General features: G+C 37.3%; 1 protein-coding gene across 9 annotated transcripts in view; it reads left to right on the top strand.

Annotated features, from left to right (window-relative positions):
• The window catches only part of TBC1D5 (TBC1 domain family member 5), a 316,933-nt gene that overhangs the window by 251,849 nt on the left and 37,777 nt on the right, over nt 1-27,307 (top strand). For 6 of the 9 annotated variants that reach the window (XM_038126951.1, XM_038126952.1, XM_038126959.1 and 3 more), the window contains 4 exons: nt 6,208-6,293; nt 12,011-12,285; nt 16,991-17,056; nt 22,762-22,925. In XM_038126951.1, the coding sequence (XP_037982879.1) occupies nt 6,208-6,293; nt 12,011-12,285; nt 16,991-17,056; nt 22,762-22,925 (591 nt within the window). The remainder of the gene's footprint in view (nt 1-6,207; nt 6,294-12,010; nt 12,286-16,990; nt 17,057-22,761; nt 22,926-27,307) is intronic. The other 3 variants (XM_038126953.1, XM_038126954.1, XM_038126960.1) reach the window with 1 other exon arrangement.

The following is a 27,307-nucleotide window of genomic DNA, read 5'->3' as shown; positions in this document are numbered from 1 at the left end:
GCCAAAATACACAACTAGAAATTTCTTTCAGTCAAGTCACTGAAGCATTTTTAAATCTCACTTGTCTTTTTTTTTCAGTTCTTCATCTCTTGTCATAGAATGCCCATGTGAGAGAAAGCATGTGTGTATGAAGTTAAAAACAGACCATAACGCACAGTATTTAAAATATCTTCCTGGTGTCTGAAATTTCTAGTTGCCAGGGGAATGGAGGGTTGTCACGTAACAAAAATGGAGATAATTTATTTCAGCCTAATCAGAGTTCAGAGGTCTTCCATTCTTGACCCAATTAACTGAATTTTCTTTCCTTTTCTGTTTTTTTCTGGGAAATTTTGTTGCTTAGGGGGACAAAAACCCCTCCTTAATTTTCTTTAGAAACAATTAAATATGATAATTCTTCATGCTGTTATTGCATTGTAAATAACGAAGTCCATGATTGAGACCCTTAGCATCTTCTGACAAATGTAAACAGGAAGCATTATTCCCAGTTTGAGGATTATGGCATTCCTTTGCCAACACCAATATTAGTGCATGGATCTCCTGACTCCTGTGATTAAAGGAAATTCTTTATTAGTTCTGTGCAGTGTACCCTTCATGTTGTGCTGCTTTCATACACAGGGTTGATAGACTATCAGTCTATGTTTTAGATGGTATTTTGCTCTTGGCCTTGAACCACTTTTGAACTGGCAATAGTACCTTATATCTAACTATATAGTACCTTATTATCTAATGTCTCTCTGAGTTTTTTCATTCTAATAACTCAGTGGTTCATAGGTGGATAAAATACCTTTTGTGCCGCAGCAGGTTGCTGGCTGCAGAAGGTATAATAAGGGAAGAGGAGAATTAGAGGTGAAAATAAGTGTTTGTTTGTTTGGGGAATGGTTTTTTGCTTTGGGTGCTCTGGAGTTTGGGATGGTTTAGTTGTTTAGTATACAAAATACCCTGATATGTTTCTGTAATGTTAAGCCTTTGCTTATACTGTATAAGTGTGTGGGGTGAAGACAGCTGCCTAAATATCTGACAAAAGGATAAAAAGAGGAAAGGTGAAATCCTCTCTCAAGTTATTAGGTAATAAGTAATAAATACTTCACATTAATTATTAGTGCCTAATGGAAAAAATGCTGCTGAACTGAACAAACTGTATCCTTTATGCACATCTCAGCTGCTATATTTCAGCTCTGTTCCCAGTCAAAATTTTTGTCATGTTTATGTCATCTTTAATGAAAAAAGTAGCATAGATGGTCTAGCAGGAAAAGGTCAACCTTTCCTGACCACTCAGTCCTATTTGAATTTAGGGTCACATGATCCTCCAATTTTAGAAGCAAATGAAAGGGAAAAAATAGAATTTTAATAGAAAAATTTCTTAGGCAGTACAAAAATTATGAAGAAATCCAGTATTGCCATGTCAGCCAACAAAGGGAAAAAGGAGAAAATTGCGTCCCTAAAAATAATTGTTTAAATAAGTGGAACAACGTTCGATCATGGTCCTTCTTTTTATATATGTTTGGTTCAGTCTGGGTTTTGATTTAGACCTAAAATATTAGTAGTGTAGGGGAAAAAACCAATAAATATTTGGCAGCATTTGGATAATATACTGGAAAAAATTAGTTTTAAAACATTCCATTTGACACTAGTGAGATGATTATTTTGGTCAGCCTGTTGTGCCTGGATGTAGAATTCACTGCTGCTATTTTGTTGGTTTTTTCTCTATTGCATTGAGGTTATCTAGTTTCAGGTACAATCTATTAAGTGGAGTATTTTTTTAGTAGCTGAGGTTTTCCCACCTGCTTACCCTACAACACCTGCAACATATGTTTGTGTAACCCTGCAATGCTTTGTGGTTTGGGCCTTGAGAAATTCCCCCAGAGCTTTTTGCTTATAAACAGCTGAGCAATTCATTTCTCTGATGACAAGTGTTTTTCCCTTGGCATTGAGGCAGTAGCATGTTTGCTAAAATATGTCTCATTTTTCGTTAGGTATATTGAAAATCTTTTTGCATTTTTGTCTCTTATTCTGAACCTTCAGATTTTATGCAAAATTGTGTTTGACTTTTTTTCCCCTCGTTAATAAAACTAAAAAAGGGGAAAAGAAAATGCCTCAACAAAGAAGAGCGTTATCAAGATTCCTTCACTTGCACCTGCATGTAAACTTTTAAGCAGGCTGTGTATTCAGGGGTGAGATACCAGGTGCATTGTAGAACAGCCTGTGACCTGTGTCACACACGAACGTGCTCTGCTATATCCTGTCTGTTCCATGGGTAACATGATGCAATACGTCTCCAGAGGCCAGGGAGGAAAAGGGGTTTACTTGGGAATTTGAGCATGTGGAGCAGGATCCTTAGCTGGTGGGAGCTGCTTTTCAGCAGTTTGTGCAGGTTTAGGGGATCGGCTGCATTCAGTGTGATTCTGACCCCTGGCCTTGGAGAAGTGCAGCTGTGGGTATAACTTAGCTCAGCCCCGTGGCCCTGAAAGAGGATAAAGGCAAATAGAAAGTCCCCAAGAACCTTCTGGCAGCTGTGGGAATTGGAGTGAGTTAGTCTGGGGGTGGCTGGGAATAGACAGGAGGACAGGGAGGGCACTTCAGCAGGCAATGAGCTGGGACAGGGTGATCCTTTTGGCAAGGAAAGGCTCAGAAACAGAAGTGCCTTAGAGATATCTGAAACATTTTCAGGCTTTTTTCTCCTTTGGACTATTGCTAATACATTTTGAAGAGACAAAGTCCAAAATCACATCAATTTCCATGTGTTTCTATACGTGAATTTCATACACTGTCCTTCTAAAAGCATAATTTGAGCATTTCTTAGCAGCTGAAACTGTGTTCACTCTAAATAGACATTAAGATTAGGAGAATTATAAATCCAGCAGACTACTACTACAAAATGGGTGTGGTAAAGTGGGGGGGGGGGGGTTTCTAGTATTGTATTTCTGCTCTCTCTTTCCTTACTAGGGAAAAACCATATATGTGTTAATCTTTACAATGCCCTCACTTCATACAATTTCTTGGAGGGATTCAACAAACTAAACATTTGAAGGATTAATTTCACTGTCATTTCAACATTATCCTTTTAAGAAAACATTATTTTATCCAAGTTAGTAACAAAATAATGTACCTAAATTGAAAAAGAAAAGAAATAACTTTACTTGTTCAAGTAATGAAAAATTCAAATTGGATCTTTCTAAATTGCACTGTGTAGGAAAAACCTGGTTGCTGTGAATATTTTAAGCAACAGAGGTATGTTTTTTGTAAATAAATTTAATTCTTAGTTCTGATGCATAGATTGTAATTTAGGGGACAGCTCAAATTGAATGCTTAGAGAGGGGAATTGCATTAAAATTCTTAAGGAACAAGCATTGTAATTATGTAGTTTTCCTGTTCTGCCTTTTACATTTAACTTACCAAAATAGTTGAAAAGAATACAAAACTTAAAGGACAACCACAGTGACATAAAGATCATAATCTTCAAAACAACATATTTTTTACTGTCTGAATTTCAGTTTTCAGAAGAATTTAAATTTTCTGTGGTGATACTTCACAGATACTTGTCTGCTAACATATGTATCTGGTTGAGTATTGAATATTGAAAATTTTGAAATATATTGAAAATAAAAAATATTTTATTATTCAATATAAAAATACTGAAATATTTTGAGAGAGTATCTCAGTGATGCTACAAAAAAAAGTCGCAGTAGTAAGCCTTGGCATTTACTGTATTGCATTTCTAATGTTTTTTCAGCGATTTTTTTTTTCACTGCATGTAATAGTACTTTAAACTGCTTCTTCCTTTGATACCTTTAAACCTCAGAGGAATTTAAATAGGCTTCTGTGAAACTAATTCTTGAGCCTCATTCATATGTTCAAGTTAGATGTTATTCCTATTAATGGCTTTAAGTGCTTAGATAGTAGATCAGCTTTTTGTGTCTTCAATTGCTTGTCATTTCTGCATAAATATGTTTCAAGATACTGTTCCACATGATCTTTTCCTCTTGTTTTGGTTTTGGGTTTTCATTTAATTCAGAAGCAATGTGTAATAATATTTTAAATTCAGAAGCAATGTGTAATAATCTTTTTTAGTATTTCAAGATACTGTTCCACATGATCTTTTCCTCTTTTTTTGGTTTTGGGTTTTTATTTAATTCAGAAGCAATGTGTAATAATGTTTTTTATTATTTATTGTGTAGTGAAAAAGAAATTTCAGTGGTTTTGCTAACTATTAATATATACCGAGTTATTGGAAGCAAATTGCAAATCTGGCTAGCACCTGGTAACTTGTACTTTACAAAGAGCTGTCTTATGGCTTAGAAATGCCCATTATTTTAGCCATCTCTTACTCTTCAACCTTACCCTTCAAAACATGTAAAGAAAGAAGTTATTTAATTCATAGGAGAAAAGTTACAAGTTACACTGTTTGATTACTCAGACAGAAGTCTCAAAACCATCAGTTATCCTCATCACGTCAGTTTGGATTTGATTATCATAGAAATGTATTGAATTACCAAACTAGAGCAATAGTAACTAAAGCTGATTCATTGTTATTGCTGTCAGTTGATGAGGACTGACTTTCAAGCTCTATGCATTGGTAGAGTTACTCAAACATTGTTTTTATAACAGATGAAAAATGTAGAACAGCCATTACAGTGTGGGTGGTAGGATAGATGAGAATTTTTTTAATGCTTGTCTAATAGCTTTTAGTTGCTTCATTTTTTAATGAACATTGCAAACATATATGTTTAAAATGTTTATTTTGTTTCCAAAGAAAGAAAATGAGACATTTCATACAAGATTAAGTCTAACTGCAGGAAACAATCTGGAAATTCCCACCCTTAAATATGCTTCCAGAAATCATCCTGGCCTTTGGTATCTACCAGTTCTATAAATTTTCTTCCCTCCTTTTATGCTCTTGCAATGTTTTGGTCTTTAAAATTCAAGTCCTGTATCCTCCTCCAGAAACAAGATTTTCATGGAAGGAGGGCTGTCTGTAGGTACGTAGAAAATGAGAGGATAAGACTGTAGATACTCCAGTCTGTAATGAAATCTGAAGAGCACATATACCATGTGAAACTGAAACACCTGAAGACTGACTCTGTCAAAAATATAATGTACTCTCACCTGTGAAAAATGGTTTTGGAAAGGTCAATGCATGGTTCACTAAAACTGAATTTACTATTAGCAGGACTTAAGAAGGCAGCTCAGACTATAAGGCAACAGCCAATAAATGATTAAACCTTTGTAGCAAGTACTTAGAAGGTATTTAGATCTCCTTTATACAGTATATCTGATCACTATGCAGAAATTTTTACCACTTTACCATTTTCTCTTGCACTAGAAATTATTTAAGCCATTTCTCATTTATATATATTTTTAAAGGGTCTCTCTGTACCGCTCCGTTATCTCGTTTCCATCTGCGTGCAATTTTTTTAACTTAAAAACATTTACTTGTCCGTCCAAATAGTGTCCTTCAGGATGCAGGTAATCAATCATGATACTTTATGCATATACTGCAGTCTGTGCTTAATGTTCAATGGATTCTTAGATCCCAAAAGGATGATTTCATGGCTACTGGAGGCAGCATATTCCATGAAAGAGTTTCATTGTGTCAGAAGTGGTCAGTAACAAGTGGATTCTGGTTTCAGTATTAATTATGTACACTTTATTATAGGCCAACAGTTTTTTATTCATGGCCTTGGTTTTCAGTAGGGTGAAATTCGGAGAGGAAAAATAGGCTCTGTGTGCCATCTAGTGGGATTGTTCAGGCTGTCTCACTAAAATTATTTCTTTGCCTAACAGAGATGCTGCTAGTGATGTTTTCAGTTCAAAATAATTGCCAAAGGTTCTCCATACTATTACCATTTTCTTTAAAAGCATAGCACTTTAGCTTGGAGGTGGTCAAATTCTATACCTCACCTGCAGGAAGAAATCATATCTGTTCTTGTGCAAGAACTATTGATTTAATTAGGAATGTTACCTCTACAGCAAACAGATTCTTCCATGTGGAAGAGTACTGATTTCTGTGAGCATGGAATGGACTTTTTGGTATGATGTTAAGTATTTTGAGTCTTCACTTTAATGTAAATGACATTACGCCTCAAAAAACCAAAATCCCAGGAAAAGAAATTTTTTTTTAAGTTTCTAATCCTCTTTAATGAACGTGTTTCATGTCTCTGCTTAAAATCTCCCAGAAATTTACAATTAAGTACTTTTTTTATTTTTTAGCGAAATCCAAGACCAGTGACTCACCAGTTCCAACAAAATTTAGATTATTACAAAGCACGCGGAGCAGACTTGATGAACAAAACCCGGTAAGCTATTTCTAAATATATGTTCACCAAACTAAGAACCTAAATTTTAAAAATGTCACGTTTATAATAAACAGGAATTACATAAGCAGTATTAGGAGCGTTTAATTCAAATCTGTGCCTTGACTATTATTACATTAAAAAATCAAAGTTTTTACTTGTAGTGTTGCAGTCACTTGCTGGCATCATTCTAAGGGAGGCTGAGGACACTTTTACACAGTGACATGTATCCTAAAAATGGGGTACAACATTGCCAGCGTGAGTTCTGTAGCTGAACTAATTCTCATAATGCACCTAATTGCAATGTGGAGTATCCATTTACCAGAAGCTAAGTTAAGTTGAATTAATGTAAATCCAGTTTGAAGTAATTTTTACAAAACTTAACCTCTCGTCTGTTAGAAGTGGTTGGTATCAATAATGCCAAAATTCCTCGTCAAGGCCATATTATCTGGGTGGCCAGAAGGTGGGCGCCAATGGCAGGTGGCTGCAGGTGGCTGCAGGTCAGTCCAGCACAAGACATAATGCTTTAATTGACACAGTCACAGGCAGTTTCTTGGGCTGCACGTGGCTCCAGCCTGGCTGCACGTTCACTCTGCCTGCTGATTCATGGGAACTTGCTGGCTTTTGGACTTTTGCATCACTGTCACATTCTGTTGAAATCAGCTACATTAAAAGCCAACTGAAATTAAAATGGTGTCGTTTGAAAAGCTTTTAAAAAGGGACAAAGAAGCAGAAATTAAAGCTAAGCAGAGTGACAAAACCATCTTTTTCTTTATAATTCAGGCTTTAAAGTTGAGAACAGGTGTCAAAAATTACTGCATTCTATTGCATTTTCTTAATGTTTTCACTTATTATTTTGAAAAATTACCTGCAGTGTTGCCTAAACTGGAAAAATAAGTTGTTTGAAGTTTCAAAAAGAAAGATTTCAAGGATTTTGAAAAACAAGTAAATCATAAAGCCCAAAGAAGAACGACACCTGCCGGAAACCTAAATTCCAAGAAGAAAAAATTGATTAAATCTATGTAGGAATATAAATTAATTGCACACATAGACTACACACCAAATGAGATAGGAATTTGTTTGGAATAATTCAGATAGAAGAAAATCTGGGATAAATTCATCTCAAGACAGGAACGCTTAGAGTAGTCAAATGTGGTAAAGCTGTTTAAGATTGGACTAGGGAGAGAAATGGAAGATGTAACATTAGGAAATGTTTCTGCAGTGAGCAGAGATGGATTAAATCAAGTCACAGGTCTATTTCATCTTTATTTCCACAGGCTCAGTGATATGTTTAAAATATCTTGACAAATCTCTACTATATATTGCTTATTTTATCACATATAAAACTTTTTAATCGGTCGTATTCATCTATTTGTCTCTCATCTCTTGTAATGATTACTTACTGAAAAGAGAAATGCCTTTGAATAAGGCCTGCTTAAAACAAAACATTTCCATCTTAGCAGAAAACTGCAGAGATTGAATCATCTTCCTACTGCTAGTTTAAAAATACACCATTCATAGTCAAGGTCAATGATGCTTATTGTGATGAAACAAAATTGTGTGCTTCATGGATGGAATTTATGTCTCCTTGATACTCATATTCTCATATTTTTAAACTGATGCCTTACTTTTAAATGCATCTGCTGATAACTCTGCAACGTAAATCAATCAGTATTTTTCTTGCAATTGTTGTGCATGTCTGGTACATTTAGATGGCTAAAATGTAGATTGATCCATGTTTGATGGCTGTAATCATCCTTTGCATTAATATATCAGACATTTAAATGGTAAGAAATAGACACATTGTTCTTATTTTACTGAACTTCAGCTCAGTTTGAATGTAAGTCCTCCAGAGATGTAGCACCTCATTATTGTTCATTTTCTAAAGCTGTCATTCAGAGAAATTGCACAGATTTTACTTCACAATACATTTTTTAAAACCACCCCTTGAAAATATATTTAGATAGCATCATTATTTATTTTTCATTAATTTGTACATGTTCTGAGCTGATCATTAGCCATGTCAGTTCATAGCACAGTGTAATCACACCACAGGTTATTAGGAGCTGTGATAACTATCCATTCTAGTTGTCATGTAGCTCTTGCATTTTACTGTTGGAAGCATTTCTAAAAATAATGTTTTGGACATAAAGGGTTGGCATTTGTTTATGTTTATTGTTCCTGTAAAATGAAGTTTTTTTTCAAAAAGTCTCTTTCCAACCATCTGAAAGATGCAAATAAATTAATTTGTCCTGGTGTACATATATGTCAAAGCAGCAAATCAAACAGTGTAGAAAAAAAACTGACACCTTTTTATTAAGCAAAATATAGCTGAAAAATAAAGAAACAAGAAGGAAACAAGCTGCTGGACACAAATACACAAGCTTCTCTATAAGCTTTGTTTCCTACATCTGTGTACTATCACAGTTCCAATGATACATGAAGCTCAAAGTGTCCAGCGGCTTTGTTGCTCAGGTGGCCTGTCAGTGTAAATCACTTACTTTCAGCAAATTTTTTGTGCAAAGTCAAGGGGTTTTATTAGTGATTGCCAAGGTTCTAGATTTAGGGACAATGTAAACCTGGGACTCAATGTGCAAGGCATTATCTTCCTTCTAAGTTAATGTTTCAGGTGAGTGAGTGATGTGTACCACACCAAACTCCAACTTGAGTGATTGTTTTCAGTAAACGGAGGGAAAAAGTATACTAAAGTTTGGGTTCTGAATCTCAGCCATATTACTGGTATGACCCCCAAAATTGGCAATGTAATGAGATTTATTGCAACTGTTGATAACTGATTGAGATCCCATTCCGCTTGATCGCATCTGTTAGCAGGTTCTTACAAAAAAAAAAAAAAAAAAGAAATCTCAGCCTACTACAGGCAGATTATTAAAAAGAAGCAATCCATTGAGTGTTGATTCACGTACCCAACTCCTTTTCTTGTCTGGCATAATTCACTAGAGTAGCAACTTCAGTTTGAAATGCTGACATTTGTGCTCCTGTGTCTACCGCAGAAATAATAAAATATTTTAAATGGCCCAAGGGAAAAGTGATTATCAAATCTCCCTGGCTGTTTTCTGTGAGTCTTCACATATAAATCCACTCCATTCAGTGGCCATCCCTCACTCAGAACTGGTTAATCTGGTTAGTCCAGGTTCTGGAGGGTCTGAGGGGACCAAAGTGTTGGACTCCTCAGGGGGGTGACTCATGTCCTTTGATCTTCAATGAGAGTGTTCTGGTATCCTTCCTGGTAAAAGAAGCCAATACAAATCTCGAGGGGTTGGTCTGGACAGTTTACCCCTTAGTGGCTGAAGTTGTTTAACAGCTTGGACTTAGGATATTTCTCAGGTGGAATCTCAACTTCAGTCTCATGAAGTGCTTTTCACACAGCTGTCGTTGCTTCCCCCACCTTTTCAGAGGGGTCTCCACCAATTATTCTCATTTCCAGAGGGAGTGAGACTGATCATTGCGCAGCCTGAGCAATGCTGGGTGAATGTTCATACCCGTGCAGGAGGCTGTTTAAGGTGTATTGCCCTCCCTTCCAACCCGTGCCAGCTGAGCAGTGGTTAAAGGCACAGTATTGGCATTCAATTGCCTGAAGTAAACTGGAAACCACAACTCTCTGTTGGCTCCTTTGCCACCCAGGCAGGACAATTAGAAGTGGACTTTGAAACCAACCTGTCAATGCTCAATCACATGGGTGCTTATATTGTGGCTATTGAGTTTGCAGTGGTGGGTGTTGCAGCTGTTAGTGGAACCAAATCAGCTGCAACTTCAGAAGTTCCATTTTGTGCTGCAGCAAAGATAAAGCCCTGTGATACACCAGTAATCCTTGAATCACTCGGTGGAGGCACCGCATGGAGTGAGCGCACTACTGTCTCTGGACTTCTTTTAGAGTCAGGTTCAGCAGGGTCAGGGTCAGGAGCCACCAAACATCCAAAAACTCTCCTCCTCCTCTTCAGCTAGGGGGGTGCAAACCTGGCCTCAGCAAAGCACCTGAAGCATGCACACATTGGCAATTGTTTGAGTCACTAACCATTAACATTTCAGTCTCACAACTACTCAGTTTGCTTTTGAAACCATTTGGACTTCTTCCTGCAACAGTATTTTGTACAGTTCTGCAGATGCTTTCCTCGTAGTGACTTTGTAATTCATTCTTAGATGACTGTGGAAGGACTTTCTGTAACACCAGGAGCAATCAATAAAATCGGGAGGCACAGAAACATCCTGTAATTATTATCCAGCAATCATTCTTTCCCAGCTTCCATAAATTGTGAAGCAACACTTGGTCCCAGTCTCTGCACTGCTGTTCCTCCTGAAAAATTCTAGATGCCATCTTTTTCCATCACCAGTATATATGGCAGAAGCGCCCCATAGAGCTTGGGGCTGTATCCTGTGAGTGTGCAGGCTCTCATACTGCCTTCTGATAGCTCTCCTTTTCTGTCTATTCTGAGTATCTGTTCTGATTCTAAACAACTCAGCTGTTGTTATTTTCTGGATGTGCTCTATATGTGTGTGCATGTTTGTATTGTGTATTCTAAAAAAACCCATCTCTGGAGACAAATAGAGAAATTAGAGGAAGAGCAAAATCAAAATTACTCTTCCAGGTGTCTGCAGAAGTTACAAATTACCCGTATTAATTCACTTGTAGTTTATTTTTAGTTCAACTTCCCCAAAACATTGTAAAGCTATTTTTCCTCAGTACAATGATTGTGTTGGTTTTAATTACATTTCTTCATGTTTTTAAAGGACAGCTATTTATATCATGGAAGTACAAATGAGTAAAATAAAACCTCAGGAGTGAAAAGGTCTTTGTGGTTGTGATATATTTCTGTGAAGGGTATTTCAAGCATTAATTATATAAGGCAGTGAATTATTGCATGAACAAATAGGAATGGCTTTGCTAATCTGTGGGTTATGTGAACACTTCCACTGGGAATTAGAAGGTTCTTTGCCTCTTTATTTTAGACAAATTAAATGGTTTGACAATTTCCTCATTCTTAATGTTGCATATAACTAAAGTGAATTAAATAGCCGCTGTAGTTAAAAATAAAAAGTAACAATTATAAGGATTGTGATTCAGTATATGTGTTATACCCTGAAGCAGTTCTTCAGCAAAATCATTTTCGAAATCAGGATTCCTGTTTAAAAGTGCTTGGCTTTAAATAATTGGACTGGGCAGAAGGTGAACTCAGAGCAAGAGACATCTAGCACTGCCAACCTAAAAGGACAGTCTAGTGTTAGCTTTGCTTGCTGAAAGAAATGTTTGGGGTTGAGTCATTTTAAACATTGGAGAGAATTTAATCTAACAGAAATAAATATTAAAGCAGTCCTCAAATAAGTGCAAAAATTCAATTTTGTAAAGTTTTTAATTGTGTAGAGCCTGGATTGCTTTTTGTCACTCCTTTTTTTCTTTTTTTTTTTTTTTAATTTAGGAAGGAAAAGTAAGGAAATTGGTACAAACTCACTTTGTTTGGGGTTAGTCTGCATTTTTCAGGGAGAAGGACCAAAAATAATTGTCCACTTCTGGTTGGGAAAAATTTACACCACACCCAGTCCCTGTGGTCTCTGTGTGTATTCCAGTGCAACTGTAGTAAAACATCTTCTCTGTAATGTTCAAATCTTGGATTTTTATCTCCGAGTTTTGAAGATTGATGCATGTATGGCTGTGCCTGTCAAAACCATTGGCAATGATGCAATGATTTCTCCTCTTCTTTTCTCAGTGCCAGTGCTAAAGCTGCCCCTCTGAACATTAACAAAGTCTCCAACAGCTTACTGAATTTTGGCCGAAAGCTCATTGCTCCGGCCATGGCTTCGGGTGGGGCAGTGGGCACTCCTGCTGGCGGGAGCAGCTTCCCTCCCTCTTCAATGCCAAGCAGGAGCACAGTGGAAGCCCCTCAGCACCAGCAGCACCACCAGCAGCAGCACCATCATCACCACCAGTCACAGCAGCAGAGGATGATGAAGTCTGAAAGCATGCCAGTTCAGCTGGGCAAAGGTAAAGGGGAAACATGTGGCAGCACCATGACTGAGGGAAGCTTTGTCGTACATCTTCAGGGCTGAAGAAAGTTCTTTCTTCTGTTGATTTTATATCAGTGTGTACATGTTTGGAGGAAACAGCAAAAAAAAGTATTTTCTTAGTCAGGATGCTTATGCCAAGTATAACAGCACATTTGCAGTGCAATACAGAATTAGATGTTATCTCAAGAATGTACAAATACTGTTAGAAGTTTTGAACTTCTAAAAATATATGAACCAGAAACTGCATCAGACAGGCCAACAAACTAATCATTACCATATGAAACATGAACCAATTAATTTTTCAGATTTTTAGATGCAACCTTTTTTAACTGGAAGACTAATTTCATACATGTTTTTCAGGTTATTGGCAAAAAATCGCATGCATAACAGTATTAGCTAAATACATAATAATAAGTGAAGGAAGTTAGAGACTAATTCTTAATAAAGAAAATTTTATTCCCTTCAGAATGTGCGGAACTCATTTAAGAAATTATTTGGACCATAATATGAATTTGTCTTTTAATAATTTGCAATAACCCTCTGCACTTTATTTAGTGAACACTGCATCTTTTTCTTTAAGCCTTTCTTTCCATATTTCTTGAGGACAGCTTATTCAAACAACAAACTCACAAGCTCAGCTTTGGTAGCTGTTTGCTATACTCTGCCACGCTCAAGGTAGGTTACTGCTTTTCACCCTCAGCCCATGGCAGTATGTGTTTTTCAAGGAGTATGTAGAGCAAAACAGTATCTGCTGCTTTTAGCAGCTCATCCAGTGTCATGGTTACGAGCTTGAGGGCTGGTGCTGGTTGCCCTGAACCTTTGCATAGGATTGCATCTTTCTTTTTTTTTTTTCCACCAGATTTGGAAGTGTAAAAGAAGGGAAATAACACTTCATAGCTGAAGTTGGTGTTCTCTCTCTTTGCTGTGGCACCCATATGGTCCAAAGGCCCTTTCATGATGCATGGCATCCCCAGCAGACACTGAGGGAGCCAAACTGAAAGGTACAGCTGTTCTTTTGGAGCAGGCACATGCAGGCACTTCTGTAAGGACCGCTGCAGCTGCTTGGCAAAATCCAGATCTGCAGCTTCTCTGTTATAGGAGAATCTTAAAACCTGCTCCAGCAAGGGTTTGACAGTACTGAGCTGAAACTGAAGGGCAGTGAAACTTTGATACAAATCCTGTTCACAACAATGAAAGTAAAATTAAGTGTAGAACAAAATTATTTACACTGTTTCAGAGAGACTTTTTCTTTGCTTTTTTAAGAGTTTTCCATAGTTCTCTTATCACATTATTCTCTTCCCCCCTTTTGAGTTTAAAAGTGGTCCTTGGGTAGCTGTTTTCTTTCACTGCTTAATATAGTAAAAGCATACAATTTGAAAAAACTTCTATAGATGGGATTGATTGTAGCTTAATCTTGATGTGGCTGCTAAAGGATGGCCTGTCGTATGGGCCAATTAACATATACCATCAGGAAATGCACCTGATACTTTCCATACAAGATTCAGAATAAAAAATTGTAGTTATGTTTGGTCATTGTTATGTACAAGCTGTGCACATATTGCTTTATCAACAGGAATATGGAGATTTGGTAAAGTTATGAAGAATTTATGATGTAGGGCAAAAAGCATTTTCATGGTAAGTGGAAAAAACATACTGCAGCTTCCTCTTAGTGTATTCTGTCTATCCATATTTGGCACAGCCTTTGCAAAGTAATTTAAGGGCAAAAAATGCAAATATACTATTTTTAATAGGTTCAGATGACAGAGTTTTATTTTACATATTAGTGCCATGTTTGTTGCTCCAGATCTGTATAGTTATAAGTATTTTGCCTATAATTGTATAGAAATTTCAAATTATGGCAGCTCTGTTTGCAAGTGCCATACTTTATATTTTTAAAGAGACACAAAAAATAACAAAAGGAAAGAGAAAGTATTTTAGAGGCTCCCCAGTGAATTCTCTCTGAAGTAAGCTTAAATGTTCAGAAAAAAAATCCCTATTTGCTCCACCATGGTGGAGACACGCTAAAAAGTCTTTCGAAGTTTGCTGCAGTGACCTTTGTAAACAGCACCAGCTCCATCACACCTTAAAAGCAAGAGTAAGTCTTTTCTGTTCTGTGGAGGACAGTAACACCCCCTCAAGAAAGAGCTGTACAGCAAATCCAGTGAATGAGGGCACTCTCCACAGCTATGAGACGCTGCCAGCACTTCTATCCCAGACATTGAGATTCAGGATTTTAAATATATTCGTACTCTCAGAAGTTGTCATTCCACTCATGTTTGTGCTGAACTTTTTAGCTTCTACACTGGCTTTTGTTCCAGCTCTGGATTCTGCTGTAGTTTTTTTAGTATCTAAAAACTATTTGTCAAGGCTCCCAAATGACTAACTAGTTGTCACTAATTGTCTACTGTTCTTGTTCTTCCCTGAGTGTTCAGCTCTCCTCAGCCTTCTGGAGCCTGGTTGTTTAGCTGAGGTAGGCAGAGACATGGATTTAGGATTTAAATTGAAAGACATTTGCATTCCAGCTGATGTAATACTCACAGATGTTCAGTTGGACAGTATAACAGGCCAAAGTGCTGTAAATCTAACAGGCATCAAGCCATAAAATAAGTAATCCATTTTTCTCTTACTGGTCTTTTCGGGTTTTGAATGCTCAGTAGAGATTTATATGTTTGAAGAGATTAAATTAACTGGCTGATCTACTTTGTGAAGAAGTCCTTGGTAACAAAATACCTTGCAGGACCGTCAAAATAATCCTCTCCCAACTTTAACAGCTCTGTTTCAACAAAGTTACCACTCACAAACCAGCTACCATTCATGCTGCCATACTCTAGATGAGGGATGATTGGGTTACATAATCAGTTGTAATTAATTCTCACTCCAAAGTTTTGGTACTTGCTGAATTTCTGTAAGAAAAAAAAAATACATATAATTTAGGTAATGTAAATGGAAAAACAGCAGACTGGAAAAAAAATCCCAACCATAATTGCAAGCCTATAATTCCAGATGAGTCTTCAGCATTACAAATCACAGCTCAACGAAGTATCCAGACATCTAATTGGAAATTCAGTTCCTCCTAATAATATATTAGTCCCATTCAGCCTGTCCTCAGCACAGAAGAAGATCGGATATCATTACTGATTACTTATGCAAGGTAGCCTGCTAACAGAAGAGGGATTAAAACATTCTCTTGATCCTGCACAGTGAAGTAATTCATTGGCACAAAAGCTGAATTCAGACACTGAGTTTATTGGATTTTCAGTTGAGGTGGTTATTTTGAAAGATAAAAAAACTGATAATGACAAAAAAAAAAAGGGGAAAAAAGCTCAATCATTGCCCTATGTGTTCCAGTGGATCCTTCATCATTCAGAAACTGGATATTCTTTGATTACCAAATGGTAGTGTATTGCCAATTAGAAAAAAAAAAGCATTTCTCTTTCTCTTCTTCCCTGATAGTGCCAGATACAGCTTTCCTTCTAGGTCATTTCACGGTGAAACCCAAAAGGCTTTTGATTTAAATGCAGTTTTATCACAAGGACACATAGAGGACCGGTTAAAAGACAAAGTTCTGCCAAAACTGTATTTAAAGAGTTTCCAGGCTACTCTTTGTTTTTATGAGTTGATACTACTATGGTATTTGTTGTAACACAAACAGAATTTCCATAGTCAACATGGATGTCCTAAAGAAATGATCTCCCAATTTAGAATTATTTATAAAGTTAAATAATTATTTACAATTACTTATTTATCTCTAGAAAATGAGTATGCTTTTCATATGGATAAAGAAATTGTCCTTATTAATAGCAGAACTGAGTACAAATCAAAGGAGTAAAACACAGATTGACAATTTTTTTTCCTTTTTTAAAAACATAGAAATACACCTATTATTAGGCAATTATGAATTTTTGTGACAGCAAGGATACAACTTCTGAGCTCCACAGTATAAGAGAGACATGGAGTAAGTCCTGTGGAGGTCTCCAAAGAAGATGGACTTCTTTGGGAGGGACTGGAGCACCTCACTTGCAAGGAAAGTCTGAGGGAGCTGGAAGTGTTTGGCTTCGAGAAGAGAAGATAGGCAAGGGATGGTATCTAAAGGGAGGTGTGAAGAGGGTGCAGCCAGCCTCTTCTTGGTGGTGCCAAGCAGTAGAACAAAAGGCAATGGGCAGAAACTGATGCACGGGAAATTTTGCCTGAATGTGAAGAAGAACTTCCTTACTGTGCAAGTGACCGTGCCTTGGAACAGATTGCCCAGAGGAGTTGTGGAGTCCCCTTTGCTGGAGATACTCAAAAGCCATCAGGACACAATCCTGAGCTTTGTGCCCTAGAGGACCCTGCTTGAGCAAGGGGCTTGGGCCAGTGGTCTTCCAACCTCAGCCATTCTGTGAAGCTCTCAAATAGCAGAATGGCACTGTCTTTGTAAAGTGCCGGTGAAAAAAGGTTTTGACTCTTCAGTTAACTTTAGATTTTGATCTAAATCATCACTTAAAAGCACTGGGGTTCTGCAGCCTGTGACAACTGGTTATCCAAGCTTCCCGTTTCCTTTTGCCTGTCCCTACAGCTCTCTCTCACAATGTCCTTTCTGTTAAAAGCAGGGTGCTCCGGCTGAACCCCCCAAAGCTGCGGCTCTTCCCTCGGGCGAGCTGCAGCGGCGGGGCCTCGCTAACGCTGTTGTTTACGTTTGCCAGGCGAGGCGGGCGAGGCGGCGCCGCCGGGGCCGGCCCAGGCCCCGCAGCACACCCCGGCCACCACAGGTAGGCCCGGGCGGCGCCCGCCGGCACTGCCGCTGTCCGTCCACAGAGCGCCGCTGTTGTGCCGGGAGAGAGCTCGGCCCTGCGTGTGCCTGCCGACCGCTCTGTGTCTGTGTGTGTGTGTGTGTGTGTGTCTGCGTGTCTGTGTGTTTGTGTGTTTGTGTCTCTGTGTCTCTGTGTGTCTGTGTATGCCTGTGTGTGTCTGTGCGTGTGTCTGTGTGTGTCTGTGGGCGTGTGTCTCTGTGTGGGTGTGAGTGTGGGTGTCTGTGTGTCTGTATGTGTGTCTGTGTGTGTCTCTGTGTCTGTGTCTGAGTCTGTGTGTGTCTGAGTCTGTGTGGGCATGGGCGTGTGTGTCTCTATGTCTCTGTGTCTGTGTCTCTGTGTGTCTGTGTGTGTGTCTCTGTCTGTCTGTGCCTCTGTGTCTGTGCACCTGTCTGTATGTGTGTCTCCCTGTGTGTCTCTGCCTGTCTGTGTGTGTCTGTGTCTCTATGTATGTGTCTGTGTCTGTGTGTGTGTGTGTCTGTCTGTGTGTCTGTCTCTGTGTATGTGTCTGTGTGTGTTTCTGTCTCTGTATGTGTGTCTCTCTGTGTGTGAGTCTGTCTGTGTGTGTGTGTCTGTCTGTATGTGTCTCTGTGTGTCTGTTTGTGTGTTTGTGTCTGTGTCTCTGTCTCTTCACGGGCATCCGCTGTGCATCAGCATCTGTCTGTGCTACAAACCTCTATGCTCTTGCGCTTTGTAGCCCATTTCCTACTCTGTCATGGGGGCCAGTTCCACCATCATTGTCCCTTTTAGCTGCATTACTCCCCTCCTCTTATATTTGGGGCAGGTATTCTGGGCCAAACATCTACTGTGGTGCACTTGTCTAACAGGGAGCTTACCTGCCTTGGCTGAAATAAAAAGTATATGGATTTGTGTGATGAGGTGGTTTGACTGAATTTTGAAGGTGCTGGAAGCCTTTGTTCCAATTTTACTGTAGGAGAAAAAGGGAAGCTGATTTATCTGAAAAGTTTTATAAAACTCATCTCATTCTTTTTGCAAATTTTAATACCCTACATCCTCACTATGGTGAATACAGACAGATGAGCAGATCTGAATGGTTTTGAATTATATATGGTGCCATACTTCTGTTCTTCTTGGTATCTTTTTTCCTTGCTCTTCTTAGAACTATGAAAGCTATTCTTTTCCTCTTTGGTAGGGACCAAACAGAATGAGCCATCAGTTTTGTATGTGTTTTTTGAATGTTCCTCTGATTTTTCATGTGTTTTAGGACCGCCAGTGTTCCTGGTTATATCCCACATAACTTAACTCAAACTTAGTAAGACCCGAAGCTCACTTTCCTTTCATTTTAAGTCTTCTCCTCCTTTCCATCACCTTTTAATTTATTATATGGCCTAATTATTGATCACATTAAATTTAAATTATCATTCTCTGCAAGACATCAGAGGTTTCTACAATACCAATAGGTTAGTCCCTTTTTCCATTTCCCCATCTGTGTGTTTTCCAAATGGTTTTGAGGCAGAGCATTTCTCACCCTGGGGTCAGTTCCAGTATCATTAGCAACAGGCAAGTAGTGAGCCACTTAGAAGCCAGCCCATGGAGATAACGTTGCTCCTTTTTGCCTCAGAAATTGATGTATTTTTAGTGTGTGAAATCCTGTGCATCATTACTGTGAACTATTTATGCATTTCAGAATGCGTGCATATATATATATATATATATATATATATATATATATATATATTTATATATTTGAGACATCCTACATGGTAATGTATTTTGACTACTGCATATGTCAGGGATCCTTACATATTTGTTCTGTGTGCTTCATAAGCATGTATTTGATTTCCATGTTTATGGGGTTTCTTCAGCCATAGGCTTTAGGACCTTCTGGTATATGCTTAGATGGTCAGAGATTAGATTTCTCCAATGTTTTTTAAGGAGCCATAATGTATTTATCTGATATTGACAGAATGAGCAGACGAAAATCAGAGTTTTGATTCAGTGGTGTTCTCAGGTTGCTGATTAAGCTGCTAAAAAAGAAGGACACGAGATTAGTTATTAACTGTACTTTATTGCAATCTTTATGCATTTTGATTCTACATGAAGGGTAAGACTTCTTTTTTCTTTTTCCTCTTTTTTTTTTTTTTTGAGGAATAATACAAAATTAGAAACTCTGTCCCATTACCTTCTTGTCAAGCTATTGAGAGAGCAGAATGTACCACACTGCATATTAAGAAAGATGTAAAATCAGTAAGGCACAGAACAGTGAAGGTACAATTGGCATTTTTGTCATTGTCTCGAAATCCCAAAATCTGTGTGTTGGTACTACAGTGTTGTTTCCAAAGTTATGTGAGGGTTATTCATGCCTCAGTGCACAGTGCATACATGATACATCTGAAGGATTTCAGAAGCAACGTGGTGTCTCAGTTAAATGTTGTTGCAGCAGCTTCCTTAAGAGTTGGACTCAATGATCCTTGTGGGTCCCTTCCAAGTCAGAATATTCTGTGATTCATTACATTTCTGTGTTGGGAAAATCATAAATGTCTTTTTTCTTTTCTCTTTCTTCTTTTTTTTTTTTTTTTTTTTTTTTTGACATTAGGGAAAACACATATGATTGGTGTGACCTATCTTTCAGCTTTCATATTTACAGTTGTAAAAACAATGACTCCTTTGGAAATTAGAAAAGCCTATCACAATCCTGCTTTATGAGTTGCAGCACACTGTAATTATTCATAAGTGCTGTTCTTTCTGTCTTAATTCTCAATTATCCCCAAATAATCCATGTCACAGCACTGTTCACAGGGTTGGATGCAGAATAAAAAAATAGTGTTTCCTAATAATAATTTCCACAGATTTCCTTATTCATGCAAAAGGATCAGATGCATCCTAACCTTTTTTCTTACTTGGGTATCGAACATACAGATGCAGTATTTTTATCACTTCTGGTACTGTATCTCTGTCTTAGTTTAATTAGATATTGTATTGCTCTTATTTTTTTATTTTCATTATATAATTTATAGACCATAAGAACCAAACTTTTCAAAGCTCTTGGTGTTACTTGAGCAAATTCCTTTTTAGGACACTTGTATTATTCTGTCCATTAAATCTTGTTTGGTTATGCAAGTAGTTGCATATTCTCTTCCTCTGAACCGTGTCCATCTTTTGAAGTGTAGCTGTTTGCAGCAGCCATGAGGACACTTCTCTGTCTTTTCAAGTTCTTACTATATTTTTGACATTTTTTTCCTTGGAGCTGAAGGACAGAATATAGGGGAAAAATCTTCACACATCTTTTTTTTCCATTGTTTTACCAATATGTATTATTTCATGTGTGTGGGTTCCTCAAATATATATAAAGTGTTTTTCTCTCAGTATTATCTGTGATTTTTTATCACATAATCTGCTTATTTACAGGTGAATTGTGCTAAGCCCAGGTCATACAGTGAAGAGTACATGAAAAATACACATTGTTCATTATTTAACTTTGGTTTTTAATCTTCACCCTATAGGGAATATATCTTCTTATTACTAGGATGGTAAAGAGAGACTATTTAATCTGATATATACCTAATGAATATTTTTCTGTTGCACTTTACTCTGTCCACTTTTTTTTTTATGTTTAGCATTTATATTGGCTGCTCTTGCTTAGCTGTGTGAGCTGCTTTTATAAATGCTTTATTTGCTAAAATATGTGATTCCATCTGTTCCAAAACTATTTTTAAGTTTACCTACTTCAAAAGCACACTTACATTTGCCATAATGAAATGCATAAAAAGTCTTTTTTCTTACATAAAGGCAACTATAAGGATAACAGTGTTGCCAAATGACATGATTTTACCCTAAAATTACACATTTTCTAAAAATTTCCTTGCAACCGAATTATTTCTGCTGTTTGCCATGCAGTGTTTTCTCCTTTTTTCATCTCCAGAATTATTTACAGTGTACATGATTAATGCATATCCCATTTTTCTATGAAATGGGAAGGCAAAAGTTAAGTGAGATATTCAAGAGCCTCAGTCTCATGCACTTTTAAGGAAACTCCTCAGACTAGGTGGTAGGTAATAAGTGCCTGGAGGAGGACTGTAAAGAAACAGAAAGATCCAGTTGAATGAAGTTGGTGGGAAGTAAAAAATACGTAAAGAAAAAAGTTGAATAAGAAGTTGCAGAAGAGGCAGTGTAGAGGGATCTGAAGAAGAGATGGAGGCAGACAGGAAGGTCCACAGAAGCAGGGCATAAAATGTAGGAGGGTTATGGGGGATGTGAGCAGAATAAAGCAACAGAGAATGAAGGACAAGATGGGAAGCAATTTATATGAGTTTTCTTCTAGAAAATGTTCAGGATATTAAACCCAGATCCTTTCCTGGGTTTTGTCATTAAGGTCTGTTTATTCACACGTAATGTTTTGTTCTTTGCTAGTTCAGTCTCTTTGCATTTAACAGTCTCCTTGCAAAAAGTATATTTCAAATAAATCTGTATTTATTCCCTCAAGAAAATGTGAATGATTTAATGGCAGTGGATCATACTTAATGCTATAGATGGTAACATGAAAGCACAGCAAAAACAGAAGAAAGGAAAAAAGGAAACATGAACCCTCTCATCAGAATAGCCATCAAACAAGAGACAGGGAGAATTCTTGAGCATTAGCTTTATGTGCTATTTAACTTTTTTCCAGAATGGAAGACTCTGCAATTTCACGGAGTCATTCTAGCTTGACTTCACCATACACATGATAAATATTTTTTAAACTAGCATCTGTCCTAAGGCAACATTTTTGTAATGAAAGTTGAGGAAAACTGACATACGGGAGTTTTTTTTCCTCCTGGAACTAATGGAAACAAAATTTTAATTTAAATATTTGAAAACACTTGGTAAGCCTGAACTAGAAGAAAGCTAGCCTTAACAGAGGCTGCCTGATGCATCCACTGCCATGGTGAACCAGCCCAGGCTTCTCCCCAGCTGTCTTCACTATGATAGCGGACAATGCTGGATTCGTTTCAAAAGCTCCATGAAATGACAAGAGGTAACTATTAAGTAGACTTCATCAAAGTGTCTGTTAGGTGGAGATGGCCTTAACATTTGAAGCATGAGAGGCTCATGTTCTTTTCCAAACTTAACTTACTTTTTTCCTGCTTAAAGTCTAAATATTGTGATCTGGATCTTCGGTGTCCAACCCACTTTTGGAATCTGAAGTTCTTGTTGTTAGCATTCTTTGCCAAGTTTTATAGTTGGAAAAAACTATTTCCATTGTATTGTTGCTGATATCAGATTTTTGTTTTACTATTTTTATGAGATGGTACTTTGCTCATTTTGCCACACAGGGCATGAAGTTCCTCAGTCTGTGGATATATTAGGGTGCATATAATGAGGTGATATTTATTTATATACATATATATATATGTTTCTCTGTGTGTGTGTGTATACACACACATCATTTAGCATATATATAGATACAGGTGTGCACTAGATAGTGTATGTTTGTGTATATATCTATATATACACAAAGATTTTGTGTTCTTTCCTCATACAGAAATTAAGTTCCATGTGAGAACAGTCCTTCAGTCTCTCAATGCATGCTGACACACTTCAACATTTCATTCTGTGTGGGGCTGTCTGTGACTCTCAGTCAATGTCAGTTGGGACAAGGAAGTATTTTTGGGAAAAGGAAATGTCCATTGATTAACTGTTTTGGTTTTTTTATACTTGCTTTACAGGCCAAAGTTCAAAAAACATCAGTTCATCTCCAAGCATAGAGAGTTTGTCTGGAGGACGTGAATTTACAGGATCTCCACCTTTGTCTGCATCAAAAAAGGATTCCTTTTTCAGCACCATCTCCCGCTCACGTTCCCAAAGCAAAACTATGAGCAGAAAAGAGTCGGTGGGTTCTTTTAAGCTATTTTAATGTCACACTGCATTAACTTACTCGTTAGAGACATTCATTTCTTCCATACATTGAGCACTTGAACTTGGAAATTTTTCCCTAAGCACATATTAATGGCCAAAGCAGAAATAAGTTATTTCAACATTTTGTGTTGAGTGACATCTCCATTATGGCTTCCATCCCATTATCCTGCCTGAAATGAAACTGTGCAAGTGCCTGTTGCCTCTGAGATAGACGAGAGAAGTCCTGTAATATTTTTTGCTTTGTTAGACTTCCACTGTAGTCCTGAAGTTAATAAACAGTTCAGTGGGAAGCTTGAATGCTCAGCAGATCCAAACAAGTCCATCTGTTGTCCCTGAAATTCCTTAATACATCAGAGGTTTCCCAGTGTCTGTAGCATCTGCAGTCACAGTTCTATTTCTTGTGCAGCTCTGACCTTCCATTTGGTCACAAGAAGTTAGTATTTAAACAGATTGTTCTCATCCAAGAAAATCAGCTCTTACTATGGGTATGTTCCAAAAAAATTCTCATCCCATCCAAGATATTTTAGGAGTACTACTTTGATAAACTAGGTATGCCATGGAACATGAGGATTCTTGTTTATTCTCTATACACATTTCCCTTTGTCTCTCTGTTGACTAGAAAACAGTTACATAGCAGATGTAATAAGTTGTATTTTTTGTAAGGTGAAGGCACAGTGGTTTTCTCCAGTCTTTTTTTCAGAAATGTAGGCTCATATAACTGCCTGTTGATTTCAATATGTAGGAATTGTAATAGCCAAATTTCTGTTACAGCATTCTTCAGGTGCTCAGAGCTAATATTGCACAGAAGTTTCATCTGAACTTCTCAGTGGTTTTTACTCTAAACAACAGAATCTTTATTAATAGTCACATCATGTTTTCAGTTTGATATTCAAAAGGTTCTAATGAAATGCACAACTTTGTGCAACTTTGTTCAGTTTTTGTTCATTGAATGAGAGTGTTTAATTCTTTTTCTAAACGCTTTACTGTTGTCTAAAGAAAAGCTGTGTTTTGTGGTTAGTCAACAAGAAGCTATAATTTTGGTTTGTGACCATTTAAAACATGTTGAATTTATTTTAAAGCTAAAACAACAATTTAATTTCTTTCTGCTTGTTCTTGTAAGTTGAAGAAAAATAAATACATCAGTATTGAACTTCTCTTTTTATGTGGCTTAACAAGATCTAGTTACAGCTTTCATTTGCAACTTTTATCCAGACCAGAACTTGGGGGCTTTGCACCAGTAGAGTTGAAGAATCCTTAGGAAACAGGAGAATTTACCATTACATATTCATACTCAGTTAAATTTCATTTATTATTAACCTGTTCTTTCAGGTAAATAATATCCCAAATTTGGGGTATTATATTAATATTTTCATGAAGAATTTTGGATAAAGAATTATGCATTATAACAGATTTATTGTCATTATGATAATTTTTAGTGGATTGTTAATCATGATAAATCAGGGCATAAATTTCCAAAATAATTCTTTAAACTGTGATATTTAATTTATATTTTAGCATTTTATGACTAAACAACTAGAAAAGGTTTTAGGCTATCAAAATCCATTTCATTGGGTTCAGTTTTTGACTGACCCTTAATATAGGCAAACAGAATTTGTAGCAGATCCAAGAGGAAAAGGTTTGTTTAAATCTATTTTCTGTTGCGCAAGAGAATGTTGGTTTTTGTTTTCCTGTAAATTTCGTGGTACTTAATTTTCCACATAGAGTAGAAGACCCCCAAGAGTTCTTCCTGAGGTCCCAAAGTAGTGGCATCAGTAGTGTCGAGTTGAACAATTGCTTCATTTACAGCTGTTTACTGGAAGCAGAAGGCTTGGAAATGTAATGGATCCACATTGTTTTATTTATCAAACTGAACTGGCTTACATTTTTAATCTTGTAATTATACAGATTATGTTGTTAAGTATTAGGGAAATTACCTTTGTTGGAGCATTGCCATGCATCAATCTCTTTATAAAAAGATGGTTTTAAAATCACTTATTCTTGGTGTGGCAGATGAAAGATAATCTGTCTTCTTTTCATCCTTGTATCTCTAATACAAGCTCTTTCCAAGCAAAGTGGAAATTGAATGCATACATAAAAATATATCCTTTAAGATGCAGTTAAAATAAGTGATTTTCATAGACCAGAGGGCATTACTGTAATAGTGTCATGGGATGGACAGGAATGTCATTGTCCCTCCAGATTGCACCTGGAGTGCTGTGTCCAGCACTGGGCTCCCCAGCACAAGAGAGATGCAGGCATACTGGAGAAAGTCCAGCAAAGGGCCACAAAGATGATGAAGGGACTGGAGCATCTCTCCTGTGAGGAAAGGCTGAGAGAGCTGGGACTGATCAGCCTAGAAAAGAGAAGGCTCAGAAGGGATCTCTCCAGTGTGTAGCAGTATCTGGAGGGAGGGTATAAGGGGAACAGAGCCAGACTCTTTTCAGTGGTGCCCAGTGACAGGACCGGAGCCAATGGGCACCAGCTGCAACACAAGAGGCTCTGCTCATCAAGGAAACATTTTTTTTCACTCTTGAGAGAAGCTGAGTACTGGCATAGGTTGCCCAGGCAGACTGTGGATTCTCCATGCTTGGAGATATTCAGAAACCATCTGGACACTAATCCTAGGTAGCCAGCTATGCTTGGTGGCCCTTCTTGAGCGTGGGCTTAGGCAAGATGAGCTTCTGAGATCCCTTTCAACCTCAGCCATTGTGGGATTCTGTGAGAGTTTATGCTCTCACAGAGGAATGTGACATGTCTAAATTCTTTCTTTCCTAAAGCCAGTCCAACAAGTCGGGCTTTATCTGTGAGAGTTGCAATCAAAATTGATACTTAACTTGTTTCATTGCCTCCAGGACTAAAATGTGTCCATGTCTCATACTAAGGCCTTCTAAAGGTTAGTAACATTTGGGTTGTATTTATTCTTCTACGTATTTATTTCCCCTCAGATGCAAAGATCAGTGGAGTGACTTATTTCTGTTACCAGAAACAGATGTCCCCTGTTTGAAATGAAATGAATCTACAGCCTCAGGGCTGAATGCACAGTATCAGTTCATGTTTTGGCGGCCCATGGCATGCTGATGTTTTTGACATTACTGTTGAGTGGCACAAAGCTGTATGTTAATGTGAGGTCCACCAAAAGGGTTTGGAAGCCTGTTTTATGCCCAGCATTGAGAGGTTCTCTGTTCTTTTGTATCCTTTGTGGCTTTCTGACAGGAATAACATAAGCAGCAGTTTCTGGAGCTGTCTTCCTGTAAACAAATACAGGAATTTTTAATCTGTAATGCACTCTAGGGCCCACTATCTTCTGAATGGCTCAGTCTTGCTGGAATAGAATCCTACAAAATTCCTCTCCCAGCCTGCCTACTGCCCTCTACATTTCGGTGGAGTTGTGAAAAGGGGACAATTTGTGGTCCATTTATTTCTCATTCTGATTCATTTATGACTCCAGAAATCATTAAAGAAAGTCTTCCTCTCTTTTTTGCAAATAGCAAAGCTGCTTAGACATTGATTCTGGCAAATATGTTTGGCTGATCCCAGTTTCTGGCAGAATATTCTGTAAATTGCTTTCAGACTTAGAGATGTGTCAGAGAGGAAACTTCTGAGTCAAACAATATAAACATTTCTAAAACTTTCTTTAAAAAGAAAAAAAAATTAGGAAAATGTGGATATGACTGAAAATAAAGTTTTGATTTGGAAAAACTTTGTGTTTTAATAAGTAAATTTCTACATAAAATATTTCAACTTAAGAAAAATCAAATTACCCATTTGGAAAATACATTAGTTAAAAAGTTCCCGAGAAGGAAACATTTCTAAGGAAAATCTGGAGCGGCTTATTCTCTTTAATAAAATAATTTACAAACATGGTCAGTCAGAATCCTCATTTCTTCACAAAAATATCGTGAACAGAAGTGTCGTGCATTATGCTGGTTCTGATTGCACAGACTTTTTAATTAAATCGAATTTGACAACATATGCTATTATCCCCACAAGCATGTATAAACAACTGTTACTGTCTGTGATTTATGTAGCTAGTCTGACTGATTTGAAGTTAGTTATGAGTACCCCTACAGGTTAGAAAATTAATGTATGCCATTATTTTCAATTAAATAGGCATCTGCTGTAGTGATTTAAGAGCGTGAGTTTAAGCATACAAACTTGACAGTTCTGCTCAAGTAGAGGTGGTATATGAAAACCAACAAGATAGTAAGATAGATACTAGAAAACCGCACAAAGAAAACCTTGTATGCAAAAATTCCTTTGAAGAAGAACATGCCTTTTGTGCATGGTACACATCTTGGAGATGGTTTTTATTACCATGTATCTTTTCCCTATTACTTTTTTTAATTTCTTTAGAAT

Source organism: Motacilla alba, chromosome 2, assembly GCF_015832195.1.
Source record: "Motacilla alba alba isolate MOTALB_02 chromosome 2, Motacilla_alba_V1.0_pri, whole genome shotgun sequence".
Lineage (NCBI taxonomy): Eukaryota > Metazoa > Chordata > Aves > Passeriformes > Motacillidae > Motacilla > Motacilla alba.
The sequence above is the reverse complement of the archived record's forward strand: the minus strand, read 5'-3'. Positions and strand labels throughout refer to the sequence as shown.